This window comes from Solea senegalensis, linkage group LG1 (assembly GCF_019176455.1).
Source record: "Solea senegalensis isolate Sse05_10M linkage group LG1, IFAPA_SoseM_1, whole genome shotgun sequence".
Classification (NCBI taxonomy): Eukaryota; Metazoa; Chordata; class Actinopteri; order Pleuronectiformes; family Soleidae; genus Solea; species Solea senegalensis.
Window position 1 is genome coordinate 21,847,455 of NC_058021.1, and position 14,943 is coordinate 21,862,397.

At 40.2% G+C, this 14,943-nt stretch overlaps 1 protein-coding gene across 5 annotated transcripts in view; it reads left to right on the forward strand.

The window, feature by feature from the left end:
- Positions 1-383: 383 nt before the first annotated feature.
- The window catches only part of phldb2b (pleckstrin homology-like domain, family B, member 2b), a 36,954-nt gene continuing 22,394 nt past the window's right edge, over positions 384-14,943 (forward strand). For 4 of the 5 annotated variants that reach the window (XM_044027689.1, XM_044027708.1, XM_044027699.1 and 1 more), the window contains exons 1-5: positions 384-709; positions 7,096-7,152; positions 7,262-7,385; positions 8,202-8,300; positions 8,853-8,936. In XM_044027689.1, the coding sequence (XP_043883624.1) occupies positions 677-709; positions 7,096-7,152; positions 7,262-7,385; positions 8,202-8,300; positions 8,853-8,936 (397 nt within the window). In that variant the 5' untranslated portion in view covers positions 384-676. Of the gene's footprint in view, positions 710-7,095; positions 7,153-7,261; positions 7,386-8,201; positions 8,301-8,852; positions 8,937-11,315; positions 11,526-14,943 lie in introns of those variants that run through there. The other variant, XM_044027726.1, reaches the window with a different exon arrangement.

The window sequence follows — 14,943 nt, forward strand, 5'->3', positions numbered from 1 at the left end:
TTGCCAGATTTGTTTGTCCTGCGGTCTGAATGGACGGAGTGAATATTATTGAGTTGTCCGTTCCTGCTGTAATATCATTTGTCAAACATTCTTCTTATCGTGCTTTATTATCATTACTGTCAAGTTTGAACGAGTGTATTCTTTCTCTCTCTCTCTCATTTTCCCCTCTTTGTTTTCTACCACTCTTTTATAACACCCTGAAGACTTCTTCCTTTGAAGCAGTTAGAATGACAGGTCAAGTGTAGGTGGTGTGTAAACACTTGCACCTTGTGCAGTGTGTGTGTGTGTGTGTGTGAGAGAGAGAGAGAGAGAGTGGGATAGAGAGAGAGAGAGAGAGACTCCCTCCCCTTGTTCCCTCTCCTGCTCAACTTTCCAGCTGTTGTTGCATTCCTCTACACGTCGCACTTGGCTGCAGCCGCCGGCTTTTACGGTTGTGTGTGTATGTGTGTGTGTGTGTCTGTGAGTGTGTGTGAGTTCTGTTTGAAGTGTGTCGTCGTGTGCATGTGCCGGTCAGGAAAATCACTTCTAAACATCCAGAGGTTGTACACGGGGGAAAGTATGCATCTGCTATGCGGACGGAAACTGTGATCACAAAAAGGAAGAAGTGACAGGATCATTTCTGCCCACAGTATCCTGGAACTTGGAGTCGCTGCTGCTGCTGCGCAACAGGGTCATTATGACAGAAGTGGCCAGTCCTGCTTCTATAATGGTGAGTCCACTTCAAATATCCCAGAAGCCAATTGTTATATGATCCAAATGGATTTGTAGATGTGTTAGTTTCTTGAGGTTGTTTACATATTCTCCATTCTGCTTCATTATAAACACACAGAATAAAACTACACGTCCAGTCTCCTATAGGTTGAATAACCCTAACCACATGAGGACTGTGCCTTTAAAATATGCCAATAAGCTTGAATATTGTTAGTCCTACTATGTTCCACATCTCAGATTTATAGATATAAAGTAGTATGTTGTGTAATATCTGCCTGTATATCTGTGTTTGTATATTGTATATTGTATATTATAACTGTGGATATTGTATTAATTGAGTCAGTGTGGCTTTATAGCAGCAGTCCTGCATCCACTGATGTTTAAACCATTATACCTGTCGAGTTGTCTCTGGCTAGACTGAGGTTTGTATTAGCTCCTGGAATGAAAACATGTGGTGTGTTGTCTGTGTCCTGCTGATACGCAGTTACAGAAGCAACATCGCTAAAATAAATCTTTCAACCATGTAACTGTGAAAGTTTATTTATATGTAGTTTTGCTAAGATAACTGGACTCACAAAAGTGATTGAGTACAAACTGAACAACTTCTTCAGTGCTCTCAGAGGAGTGGGGACCATTGATGGTGTTTATCAGAATAAGTGAGGCACTGGCTCTTGAGTGTCATCAGTCTAATACACAACACAGCAGTAACATATCTTTGGAGACTTAGTTAGTAAATTCGTTCAGTAAATTCAGTGTGCTATTTCAACACTATTGCATCACATTTTGTTTCAAGGCCAGCTATTGAACAGCTTTCCTACATCTTTCCTACATTTTTTTTATAGGAGGTGATTTCATCCATTTCCTTTTCTTTTGTCTCCTCGTCTCTCCCATATATTTGGTTTGGGTCTATTTTTATCTGCGAGTCCATAAATCGACCGTCATCTTTCCTTTTCAGTCAATTAGTGGAAGTTTATTTGACCCTGTGAGCTACATGACTAATGTGATGCCGTCTGTGTACTGTCCCTTCATGTCTCTCCTCTTTAACCAGAGTCTTTGAAGCCAAAACATTTGTTGATAGTGGTCCTTTTCGTTAGATGCAGACTTTGAAGAGAACTTTAAAACTCTGAGTCATTTGCAGCAGCAATACACTTGAATTCCTGTGAGGATCTTGCCTTTTGCTGAATGATGGAAAAGAATGACATAGTGTAGTTTTAATATTACTTTGTTTTTAATCAGCGGTAGGAGATAAAGGTGTGTTCCATGCAATCACAAAGACTTCAGACCCTTTTTGGAATTTTTGTGACACTAAAACTCATTTTACCACATGTAGAGCCAATTCCATATGACAACAAGTATAAAAGACTGCCCGTCACTGACCTAATACCATCCCACTCAGAATATTAGACTGCAGGTATGTTTTTTCAGTGGCACTGGACATGGAAACTTGTTGCACAGCCCAGCCAGTGCCCTGACTTGAACCCCACGGGCCATCCCCATATCCAACGTGCCAGAGCTTGAGATGAAGAAAGAAAACCCCCCTGATACAGATGTGCAAAGATTGGCATGAAGGCTGTAATTAACCCAAAGGTGAATCGATGCATATGTGTCAATATTTCAGTGTTTTCTTTTCCAGTTTGCTTCATCATTATTTGGGCAAAATGTGAAAAAAAAGTGTGAGGGGGGTCTGAATCCTTTGTGGATCAACTGTAAATATGACAGCTTCAGTGTTTTATAGTCTGTGTGGGTGAAGGGGAGGAGTTTGCATTGTCGTCTATGTCGACACATCAAACTAATTAAAGTCTTGTTTGAGACACTGCCGACAAAACAAGAAGTGTAGTGGGATCGAGACGGAGCCTTTTTAGCGAGTCTCTCCATACGAGGGTCACTGTGAGTATTATCCAGCATCTGTGATACAATACTGGCTTTGTCAGGTGGGAGGAGGAGAGGGTAGCACTGGAATGTAAGGGGAGGGGAGGGGATGTCAGCGAGAAACAGAGGGATGGAGAAAAAGAGACGTGTTTTGGCTTTGTATCGGCGAAAAGAAGGACAAAGATAAATAGGAAGGAGATCCCGTGATAACCGAGAGACTCCATTGACTCACATTTTGGTAAAGCAGACACACATGATTACTCTGCATACATAACACCCAGACATGCACACAAGATACATCAATGGACCCATATCTTAGACCCATAAGAGCAGGAGATGTCACATACAATAAATTATTGTTGAAAAATAAAGACCCTTACACATTTTAAAATGGGCTATAGTAAAAGTTTGGTTACAGAATATAACTTGGTTATCCTTGTCAGTGGTAAGCAAAGGTCATTTAAATGGACTTGGTCTCCACACAATGAATCCTGATTTTCTTTTTTTGTTTCTATTATAATAAGAACAGACAATTGAGGGCTCTGCTGTTTAGTCCTCAGGCTTCATTATAGACATTGTTGTCCATTTGGACAAATATGTCCAAATTTCTGCTTTTTGGGGTTAAATCTTTTGATCAACTTGAAATGCTCGTTTGATTACATTATACAAATATATTTATAAATAAAAAATGAGTTATATGGAAATCAAATTGGCATTTAGAGGGTTAAAGTCCTCAAAATGCTTCACTGCTTGGTAGTTTTGTGCAGGGCTGAAGTTGGTAAAGAGATTTATGCAGGAGCAAATATTAATCTGTATGGTTTTTATTACAGTTTTTGGAAGTGAACATTTTTGTCCTCTAACAATTGAAGAGGGTAGTAAATTAAACTGGCGCCTGTTCTTTAAACATAACCAGTGTCTGTTGATCTGGACCTCCAAATGAATATATGATCTCTCCATTCTTGCCAAAGCGGTATTTCAACAACTCCTTCAGGAAATTCAGAAAAAGATTTGATTTATTTTTATTTTTTTGCATTGTAACAACAATATGATTATAAACATATATAAGGAATTGTGTCAATGTTAGTACAAATGTTCAGTTAAATTCACAGATGAACTGAGTAGAATCTGGTGGTCAGACGTCAGGGTCACTGTTATTACACTATCAATATTCCCATCCACATCTCACTGTGAAGTTCATAGCCAGCTCGTGTCCAGTCGTCTTGAAGAGGTGCCTGCTTTGAAACACACACAAGCCTCAGGCTAGAGTAATAAAGCAGCCGCATGCTACATGCCACATGCCCCAAAGAAGCAGATGGTCAACAACAGACATCAGTCTTCAAATAAGAAAACAGCAATATTGATGGTTTCCCTGTTGCCTGTTAATTTGTGCTGACATTGACGTTGAAACCATTATCTATGTAAGAAATACCGAGATGAAGGAGAAAAAAGAAAAATAGTAAGAGTAGTCAGGTGTATAAAACACACAAAGTGACACATGTAAGTGACTCAGTCATTACTAACGCGGACAATCAATCCATATCTGTGACATGAACAACAATGACAAATGTCCTGGGATGTGCTTATAAGAAAATGCAGACTTCATTACAGACAGACAGCAAAAATGAGAATTCAGGAGAAAACTAACACAGAGGAAAAGACAAACCAGATGGAGAGGAAATACACGAGAGGGGAGTAGACAGGGAGATGAAAGCAGATGATGAAGCAAATAAAAGTATAACTTGAAGCAGCCTGGGAATGCAGGGTCTTTCCTTCGTGTTTCATGGATCCCCTCTCTTGTCTTTCATCACTTTCCCTTTTCCTATTAGTCCATATTTTTCTTGTCCCTTTCTCTGCCTGCAGATGCAGAGTAATACTGTTTTCTTGGGGGGGGAGACTCAGCTGTTCTACAGATGGGATCAAAGACAGTGTGTGGATGCATTCACTGTCTCTGCTGGAGTCCTTGTGATTTTAAAAACCCATTGTGTGTTTGCGAAGTTATTTTTGCCAGACAAATTCAGATTTACACCAGATTTGGGATTATAGGTAAAAGTAGGTCACACCGCTGCCTGAAAATTGCCTTTGTTCAAATTTCCCATAAAAGGAAGAAAAAACTTTTGAAATCATGAGCGAGTTTGTGATGAAATGTTGAAGATACCTCTTGTACTTTCGTTGGACCCGACTGCCTCGTTCCTTGTATCGATTACATAAGAATGCCTCTTTTCCCAGATTGTGTTGCACAAGAGCACTGCTGAGTTTTTGCCATGAAATTACAAGTATAATCTTTTAATATAATTTCAGGCACATGCGTCACTGCTGCACTAAACACTGGTTCACACACAAAAGACCTTTGTATCCGTCTCCATCCTAGCTGTGCAATGCACTTGGCTGAGTATGATTTTTAAAAGTCAGTATGATTTGTATGTTTCAAATATTTATTTGTTGGCTAAAAATAGTAAACATAAATCCATAAAGAAAGTAAATGCAGGTACGTCTGAAAAATACCAGACGAGGAATCATCCTAATGTAACACAGCACATTTAATAGCTGCCAGGTGTCTGAAGTAGGATTTGTGTTCATTCCTGAACAAAAATGTCTCTGTTAGCGAGAAATGATTGATAATGTTGACGACATGCTCTGATCAGTTGCCAGTCACGCTTGTTTGACATAGATTGTATGCTAACAACAGTGTAGACTTTAAAATCCAGTATAGTCCAAAAGCCCTGATAGCATCAGGTTTGGTGTTTGAACCTGACATTATGGTAAATCTCAGCTGGAAATCTTGACACACCTCACTGCTCTGCTTTAACTAGAGTAAAACAAGGCCAGAGACTTGTCTTGACCTGCCCAGGCTGGAGTTCACCTGGAGAAAGAAGGAGGGGGGGCAGAGAACGACAGAGACACAATGAAGAGGAACAGACAAATAATGAAAGGAGGTTAGGGATAGGTCAAGGAACCTGGAGAGAATGGAGAGAGAGGAATGGAAGAAAAAGTCTTCTCACAACAAACTTAAACATTTGACTTTTCCCTCAATATCTCATGTGGTCTTCACAGCATTTGTCCAGCTGATGTTGCCATCATACATGGTGTGTTTGCTTTGTCTACACCAGTGATGGAAAAGAAACCCGCTGTGGAATGCAGGGCCTCGTATCTTCATGTGATAACAAAAAGAGCTGATGTGTGACTTTACTTGTGGTGGTGGTGGTGGTGGGGTGTGTGTTAGAAGGCAATGAGGGTGTCAAAGCAGCAAAGGAAGTGAGCTCAGTAAGGAAGCTGGTACTGAATTCGAGGAAGTGGTAGGAAGCTGGCTTTAATTTGAGCTTCCTCTGCTGGTAGATTGGAGGAAAGACAGAAAAAAGAGTGGGGAATGAAAAGGCACGGGGATGCGGCGCAAAGAGAGTGAACATATAGGCGACGAGGAGTAATCAGTTTGCTGAAGAAGCTGAAGAGTACTTAAGCAACAGGAAGGGAAACCAAATTAAAGAAATTAGATAGTGAGTGTGGGGAGGATAACAAGGAGATGGAAGAGAAAGGAAGGAAAGGGATGATAGAAGGTGCTTAAAGAGATGTGGTTTGGGTGGTTTCCTGTACGCTGCAATCATCTGTGCTTTGGTGAGAAGCATTTAACTCCTCCAGCTGGTTGTTTATACACACACAAATAGAGGCTTGCAGGATTGTTTTTGGCTGTTTGAATTGCAGGGTAAGGCAGGGGTTGTCCTTGACACTGGATGTGAGTGTGTTTACTCGAACACACAGTCTTCTGTTGAGGCAGTTCTGATTTTGTCTCATTTTATCTCGCTGTGTTTTCATTCTTCTTATTGTTTGACACAACTCTATCTTCAGCTCCCTTATGTCGTCCTAGATCTTTCCTTCTTTGAAACGTCTTGCTGTAAATTCCCAAAAGAATATATATTTGTACACAGCTAAAGTGCAACATCATATACTGTATGTTATGTGGGAAATATAATGATAGGATGGATCACATTCATAACATTCACCTTTTTCTCCACACACACTGCATTTATCATGAGTGTACATGTTAATGAGTTCTGTTAGAATATTTTTTTAGTTAAAAGACAGTTTTCCTCAACCTTAACCAAGTGGTGTGAGAACTTGGACTAATACTACATTATTATGCCGCAAGATCAGATATTTTGGTGTGAAAGATCAACATATTTGCACATCTACACACCTAAATTAATAACATTTTAACAACGAAGTGTCTAAGTACAATTATCTTTCCTAAAGCTAGCCTCTGTTGGTGTTTGTGTTTGTATTTTTCATCTGAGGTGGCTCGTTCTCCTTGGATGACTTTCACACGGAGAGCTCCTCTCATGTGGGAGCATGCCATGCAGTTTTTCTTTAAGTACAAATTAGTGTTGCTATGTATGGCCATGCATATCTGTGCAGCTCCGTGTAATATATGTGACTTATGTATGCAACATTGTGTGTCCTTGCATGTGTGTCAAGATTACCACAATTTCACATGATGTGCTTTCTCCATCTTTACTGCTGCAGGACTCTGAGATGTTGCTCCAACCAGAATCAGATCAAATGTCTCCCACTGAATTAAAGGTAAAGCAAAATAAACACACACACACACACACACACACATACACACACACCAAACACAAACAGAGATGCTTTGCAAAACTGATCTTTCCACTGTGACTGGTATGTGTAGTCTCCACCTCTGGACATGATCGACACAGGAAAGGGGCTGAAGGTCCAGACAGCTACGCCTCATCTGGTGAGCTTGGGCAGTGGGAGGCTGAGTGTGGCCATCACACTGTTGCCATTGAAAGAAGGTAAATCTTACTTCAAGTTCATTTTTCACAGTCATGTAAAACATCTATGAGATTTTCCTTCTCTTATCTATTTCCCCTCTCTCTCTCTCTCTCTCTCTCTCTCACTGCCGACCCATCAGCTGATTTTTGTTGTTACTGGAGATGTGTGAGAAGTGGGAAAGGCTCATTATAAAGTCGAGGAAGACAGGGAGTCACACAGTAGGACTGAAAATCAATATTAACTCAAGTTACATTCACATCTATGGTTTAAGTCTGTTTATTTTTATTGGAAAACCCTACTACTACCCCACTTCCCACAGTCAACCATGCAAAAATGATGAAAATACTACACTAACCCAACAACCCAAACAGCTGTGATGACTCACTCTGTGTGGTTTCATGAGTCCGTCTTATGTTGAGGGCAAAACCTGCAATCAACTTAAAGGCTAAAATCCACAATACTCCTCTGAAATATAGTGGTCAAATAATAATTTTGACAAATTGCACCCTGAAAATAGTGATGTAGAGTTTGTTATATAAACTTCCAGCACACGTTCCCAGTCTCCCATCTTGGCGTGTCTTTCCATTTCACTGAGGAATGCCAACAATGTGTACCTGCCATTTTAGTAGAACTCTCTAATTTTCCCCCCACAATGTGTCCACTGAAGAAGAATAACCTGTTAAAATTGATAGTTACGCAACGCCCTTTAAATCACAGGCTACCGTGCAAGTTCGCAAAGACGTGAGATTAGATTTCACTTGTAAAATATGCTGTCAAAGAGTTATTAGTTCTACACAGGCTTGTTCCAGTCATGCATGTCCTTCTTTATGTTCCAGGTGTGACCCGCATAGGCCGGGATGATGCACCCATTCCTCAAGATATCACGATCCAAGGGCCTGGCATCGCAGCAGAGCACTGTCTCATCTTCAATGAAGGTGAATGTGAAGTGTATTCTACATTTCTTTATTAAATTGTAATTGTTTTCATTGCAAAATGTGCATGGGCCAAATAATTCCTCCTTAATCTACAGAATCTTTATTTGCGTTTACAGCTTTTTATTTAATTTATAAAGCTCTCGACAATAAAGTAAAACCCAAACAATCAAAATAGCAAACAAACTAAGCAAAAGCAAATAGTTCAATTAAAAAATATATTAAATATTGGCAACGTTATACATTTTAGCTCATTGTTCTTCACATAGCCAAAGTCCTCAACTGTTTTATTCAATTGCCAACAGGGCTTTTAATCTTAATTTTTACCTTTAATCAAACAATGAATGTGTTATATTCAGAAACATTTAATCAGACTTGCAAAGAGTTGACGTAAAACCACTTCACTGGGTGATAACCATGTGTTATTGTAATCAAATGTGATGTCACACATGTTTACTTTTGTGTAATTTGTCATGGTGTCACGAATAGTGGACAGTGTGAAATGAACTCAAGCTTTCAGTAAAGCTGAGCCTTTTTGTCTTGACACTATAACAGGTGGTGTGGTGACCCTGGACCCCTGCGGTAATCTTTGCAGTTTGGATGGAGTCCAGGTCTCTGTGCCTACACCACTCACGCAGGGTAAGAACACATTTAACAGCACAGGCTTTGATATGTTGCCACCTACTGGTCATTAATAGAAAAGGTGAATAAAAACTGCTTATTCTATTGCATCTTTTGTGCATACTGTAGAGAGGGGGAGAGGGAGAGAGAGAGTGCGAGAGAGAAAGAGAGGGAGGTTAATTTGTGGTTTGGGTAATGTGCATTCCTCTAGTATGTGTGTGTATGAGTCATGTGGGTACAGTTAACTGTAATGACATTCTGCATGGAAACACCAAGTATATGTGTGTATTTGCACATAGATGTATAGGCGTGTGTGTGTGTGTGTGTGCGTGTGTACGTTTTCCTATGTATGTGAGCATTTCTGGTTTGGTTTTAATTTACTCATGATTTACAACAGTGAGCTGCTACAATGAGTCAGAGCTCCCAGAAAGTGGAGGATACACTATTTCTTAAATGCTGATGTATTCGACTGCAGAAAACTGGCAAAATACACACACGCTTGTGCCCGCTCACACACACACACACATGCACTCACACACACAGGTTTCCATGACTTCAGAGGACATTGCCTCGACTTACAGTCATTTCCTTGAGACTTACTCTAACCTTAACCATAATTACTACTGGTCTAATCCTAACCATGACCTTAACCTAACCTCAGCATAACATGTCTTCACCATAAAATGATGGGGACTTGATTTTTGTCCCCATAAAGAAGACAAGTCCCAGATTTAGATTCAGGTCCCCACAACATCAGGAATACCAGGTACGCACACACACACACACATAGCACCCTCCCAAATTCCACTGTCTCTCCTCTGCTATCTTTCTGTCTATCCCTGCCCACGTGTCTCATTATTCTCCAGTAGTCTTGATCAGTTTATCTCTTGTCTGTCTGTCTGTCTGTCTTCTTTCTCCTGGATTTTTGCAGCTACAGTCACAAGTCTTTGTGTTTAATTTCTTTTCCTCCTGTGTCACTTTCCTCCTTTCCCCTCTGTTATTTTAGAGGAACGTGCAGTAGAGCATCTTTTCTCTCTCTGTGTATCCGTCCTTCTGTGTACACTTCTCTTCTGCCATTGTACCCTGTGTGGCCTGGTCTTTCCGAGTTAAAAATTGACAAGCCTATTTATCCTCCAGCTGTGCCTGGCTGATTCAAATATTGACATCATGTTGGCACGTCAACTCGCAAAAGGCTGGGGCATTGTGAAGTAGCAGGGGATGAGGAAAGGACTTAAACAGAACGTGGGGGAGTTGAAAGGGGTTTTTGGTGGCACTGGGAGACAGAGAGAAAGAGACAGTATACACCACAGGACAGTCTGGAGATGATTACTTCTGTTTAGGAAGTGATCTGTTCTGGGTTTGGGAATTGACCTGGAGTAACATCAGCTTCACTCCTAGCTCACTGCAACAATTTCCAGTTACTCGCTTCACACAATATGTTCATATATAACATAAAAGGAAAAAAAATAATCCCAATCAAAAGTCACTGGGCCAATAACAGCACTAACAAACAAATACTACTACCTTGTTAAATTCTCTCTCTAATGTGGTTTACAAAAGCTATTAAGTGGATAGCATCTGTTTCTGATCTGTTCCTGTGTACTGCATTTCAGTTCTTGTGTCAGCAGACCTTAGGTAGCCTATAAAACTCAATATCCCAGCTACTCTTAATAGCCACTTTCACAGTGGGCACCCTGTCTGGGTTCTTGTATATTGTGTCTTGAATGAATGAAAATAACAAATTACCTAAAAGAAACTAGAGTAGGACAGACCCCCGACTGGGGCTGGTGGGGCAAAGGTTTTACCCAGAGGTTTGTGTGTGTGTTTTCTGTGTTATCTTCCCTTTCCAAATTCCTCTCCATTTGTCTCAGCTCAGTCAATGTGTCTCAACACACCCATAATCTTTATCCATCTCCTATCTATTGTTTTCTATTTGTAGTCACATTGTTGCTTTTGAAACAGATTATCATCCAGATATATTATATCCAGCTCTTTCACTAAGATTTAAGTCGCTCTTTATTGACAGAAGGTTTGGGCTTACATTCGTCTAAGGTATTTTTAAAGAAAAAGAAGGAAACTAGGTAAGTAGACAAAGAAAAGCCGGGGGGGCGTCCACTGAGTGTCTCACTATCTCTTGTTTTTTTAACCCAACTTGGAGACTGGGGGGTGATCGTGAACGACACTGTCAGGTTACATTAGCATTTTTATAACTATCAGTGGTGCCCTTTACTCTTGTACTTGTTATTTTGCAGACACGCAGTTCGGGCGAGACTCTGGGTCTCTCGCTTGTAATTAAAATTGTTTTCACTCGTAAATCCCAAACCTCTAAACCCCTCCTCCTGCTGCAGTAGGTGGTACGGTCCTTGACTCCGGCTCGTGGATGGTAAATCTGTGAACTTTTCTCCTCAGAGTGGAGAGTGTTTGGTTTTCGTCTCATTGTTGAGGAGAGAGACGAACAGCAGCCCAGTGACTGGCTCTTTTGTAGTTGAACTGTTTATTCCGTTGCTTTTTTTAACTTGACGTTTTGTGAGGACGCGTTACTTTAATTTATCAAGAAGAGGGTTGATTTTCGTTCGTGATAACTGCGCACTGAATGGGAATCAAAAGGTACGTTTTGTCTTTCTTTCATCTCTTCTCACTAACGCCGAGTAGCATTTACTCAGCCGCTTTCCACACGCACTTCTACCTACTTTTCTTAAAAGTACATATATTGTGCTACATTTTACTTGTAACCTACAGTTTTGGTGAAGGATATAGTTTATTTTTCTAATTTGCGACACTGTTCAACTATATTGTGTTCTTGTCTGCTGTTTTAACTCAGTATGTGCATGAAGAAATCTGTTGATAGAAATCTAACTGATGATGCCTGATTCATCTTGACAAGATAAGATGCACTTTCGTTATTTCCCTATGGAGGACATTCAAAAAGACACAGTTGCACAGAGAGGGTAGCAGCAAAAACAGAAAACAGGGCAAAACATATGATAAATAGGATAAAACACTTAAATATAAATAATAATAACAATACAATGATAATATATTTTATTCATATCGTGCATTTAAAGGGTGCTCAAAGACACCTTACATATGTTTAAAAGTCATGAAATCTAACACAAAGAAAATACACACATTTAAGGCAGAGAGCTTTGAATGAATACTATATTTACAATAACAATGTGTGATGTGTATTATTAATGATACACCGTTTTTTTTTTGGGAATAACCAGTACTTTTTCTCAAATCTAATGTCTCTTTATTATCAGCCTGACATGCTCTTTGAACTGGTCAAGTCATGTGCTTATTGGTAAATGTAGGACTTATCGTCATTAGGGATCATCAGTGATGCCTAAATGAGCAGCATAAGCTGTGTTTGTCAGCCAGGATAAACAACCTTTGCAAATCAACCGATGTTATTGGCTTTCCTTTTTAAAAAAAAAAAAACTATTAAAAGCCTATCAGATTGGATTAACTGGAAGCAACTAGAAATGGCTGTAGCCCATATGTCAAACCCCATCTGGCACTATAGATCAGCTGTAGATCAGTTTAAACTAATTTAACCTTGTAAAACCAAGCTTTCTAAAAATGTCAGCAGATAGAAAGCGCTAAAGTTATTATTCTACAGAGGCTGAGAAACAAGGCTTTAAAAGACAATGTGTCAGTGATGCTTTAGGTCAGACTTTACCTCTTTTTCACTTATCTTTAAAGGCAACAGCATGTAAAACATGTGATGGGACATACACACATGTTGTTTTCAGTCTTAATGAGTTAACTCAATGCTCTTTTTGACTAAATGGCAGAAATAGGCTGCAAAGCGCTGCTTCACATGGCATATTTTCCAGCAGGAGTATAGCTGTAAATCAGTGCTGCTCTTTAATTCAATCCAACCCACAAAGTGGTGGAAGTTATTTCTTTATTTGTTGCCAAGCTCAACAGTGTTCCATCACACCCTCTGTCTTTGTTGTCATGCACCTTTTAATGGAAATAATCTAGGTGCCTTGGGTGATGAATTAACTCCAGGATCACAGACTTGTGTGAGTGAAGGTGACAAAACTAGAGAGAGAGCGCTAGCCTGAGGACATGAAGATTGTTATTGGTCAGGATACCTGACACCTGAAAGCAAAACCTGCTTCATTGTTCTGGATGCATTGTTATCACAAGCCTTTCTTCTGGCTACCTGAAGCATATTTTTGTTTAGTTTTTTTTACATTATGAAGTAATGGAAAAATAGATCATTTGTTGCCGAGCTGTTTTTGCTTTTCTTTTAATTAGAATTAGACGTTGTTGATGTGGGCTGTCCCCAATCCTGAGGAGTTGTTTAGGTCACTAGACCAATGTTTTTGCAATGTAGGACAGAGGGGAAAATGGCTGAGTGAGTTTGTGTGGTGAAAGTGTGAATGAGTGACTGAACTAGTCTACATCATCTCCCCTGAGAAAGATCTGTCTGGGTTTTTATGGTGATATTGCTGAACCCACATCCCTAGAGATGCTCCATTTGTGGTTTTGAGGCCAAGTTACACACCCACTGGGACCCATGTGCATCTTTTGCATGCGTGGCTCAGTAAGTTCAGCTTTAGTTCAGTACCACGCTGATTTTCCGAATCGAGGCAGTGCTTTGAAGATGGGCAGTTTTTCAAACAACACGGACATTTAAAGAAAATGGAGGATAATTTTTTTTCATGGCACTTTCACTGTTTGATGGTAATCACAGTTGACCCAAACCTGACCGATTAGCAGGTGCATTGAGTTTCACACATGGGATCTTTGTAAGTTGTTTATTTTTCACTCTGACCCATTGGTCTTAATTTGGCAGTGCCTCCACTTATGTTAACCAAACAGAGCAACAGTTTTGAGTTTCCTCTCCCATAACCTTGTGGTGAGAGGAGTGTAGTTCAGTTCATTCGGATCTACACAGGGACAGAAATTGGCTCCAGGCGTGATGCAGTCCTTACATCTGTGTCCTCAAAGACTCTGAGGTCTGACTTTGTAGATCACAAACTTTCAATTATCCTGTAAATGTATATACAGGCTAATTTAAAGTTTTATACTCTTATTGAATAAGGTCTGTGCAATGCGTGTGTATTTGTAGGGGACGGGCATGCTTCCATGTGGGAGGCAAACTCAATTTGCTGGTAAACAAGTGAACACGTGAATGAGATTAAATGTGTTTTGTTGTGGATGGTTACAAAAAAGTTATGTAGGACAGCAGACATTAATCAAGTCAGCGTGGTAACAGTTTAGAGAGTGTCCCCTTTGTACTTTTATCACCGATGTGTATTAGGAATGAGACGAGACTACAGCTGTCCTTTTAATAGATCACTTTTATTTAGAAAGAAGAAAAATTTGCTTTCTGTTTACCTCCATGTTTGTTTTCTGCTCGCTGACTGCTAGTATTTGTTTTTCCTGAGGATGGCAGGGTGGAGAGGAGAGGAGAGGAGAGGAGGGGATTGTAAGCCAAGGAGCAGTAGAGGTGGGGGCTGTGAACAAATGAGGGCGACACACTTTGGGGGTTGCACATGGTGAGACCATAGAGGATAGGAAATTAGATTTTTACAAGAGCCAGCTAAATGTGTGTGGGTGCGTGTGCATGTGCGCGTGTGTGCTGCTGTGTTTGCCGTCATGCAAAATACTGGGTTGGTGTGAGTCACTCTGACACTGTTACAAGACCTATTCCCACTCACACATGAAGACAAACACTCGCATTACTCATGTCTGGCAATAAGAAGTGTATTATTGTTATTATATCTTGCTCATACAAGCTGACAAGTTGAAGTGTGTGTGTGTGTGTTTCTGTCTTTACACATCTTTTCTCTCTTGTCATGATGCCACTTCCTCACAGTTTTTGCCCAAACCTGCAATATAGTGTTTACACAAGCGCATTTGAAGAGGTTTTCAGCGCAGCTGTGCAGACTAAACATTTCTTACTCTGTTGTCATCTGTGTGGTGTTAGCTCCACTTTACCGCAGCGTTCAGGTCTCTCCTCGTGTTTTGAAAATTGCAGCTTTGAAGGCTTAAAAAAAATCTGCTC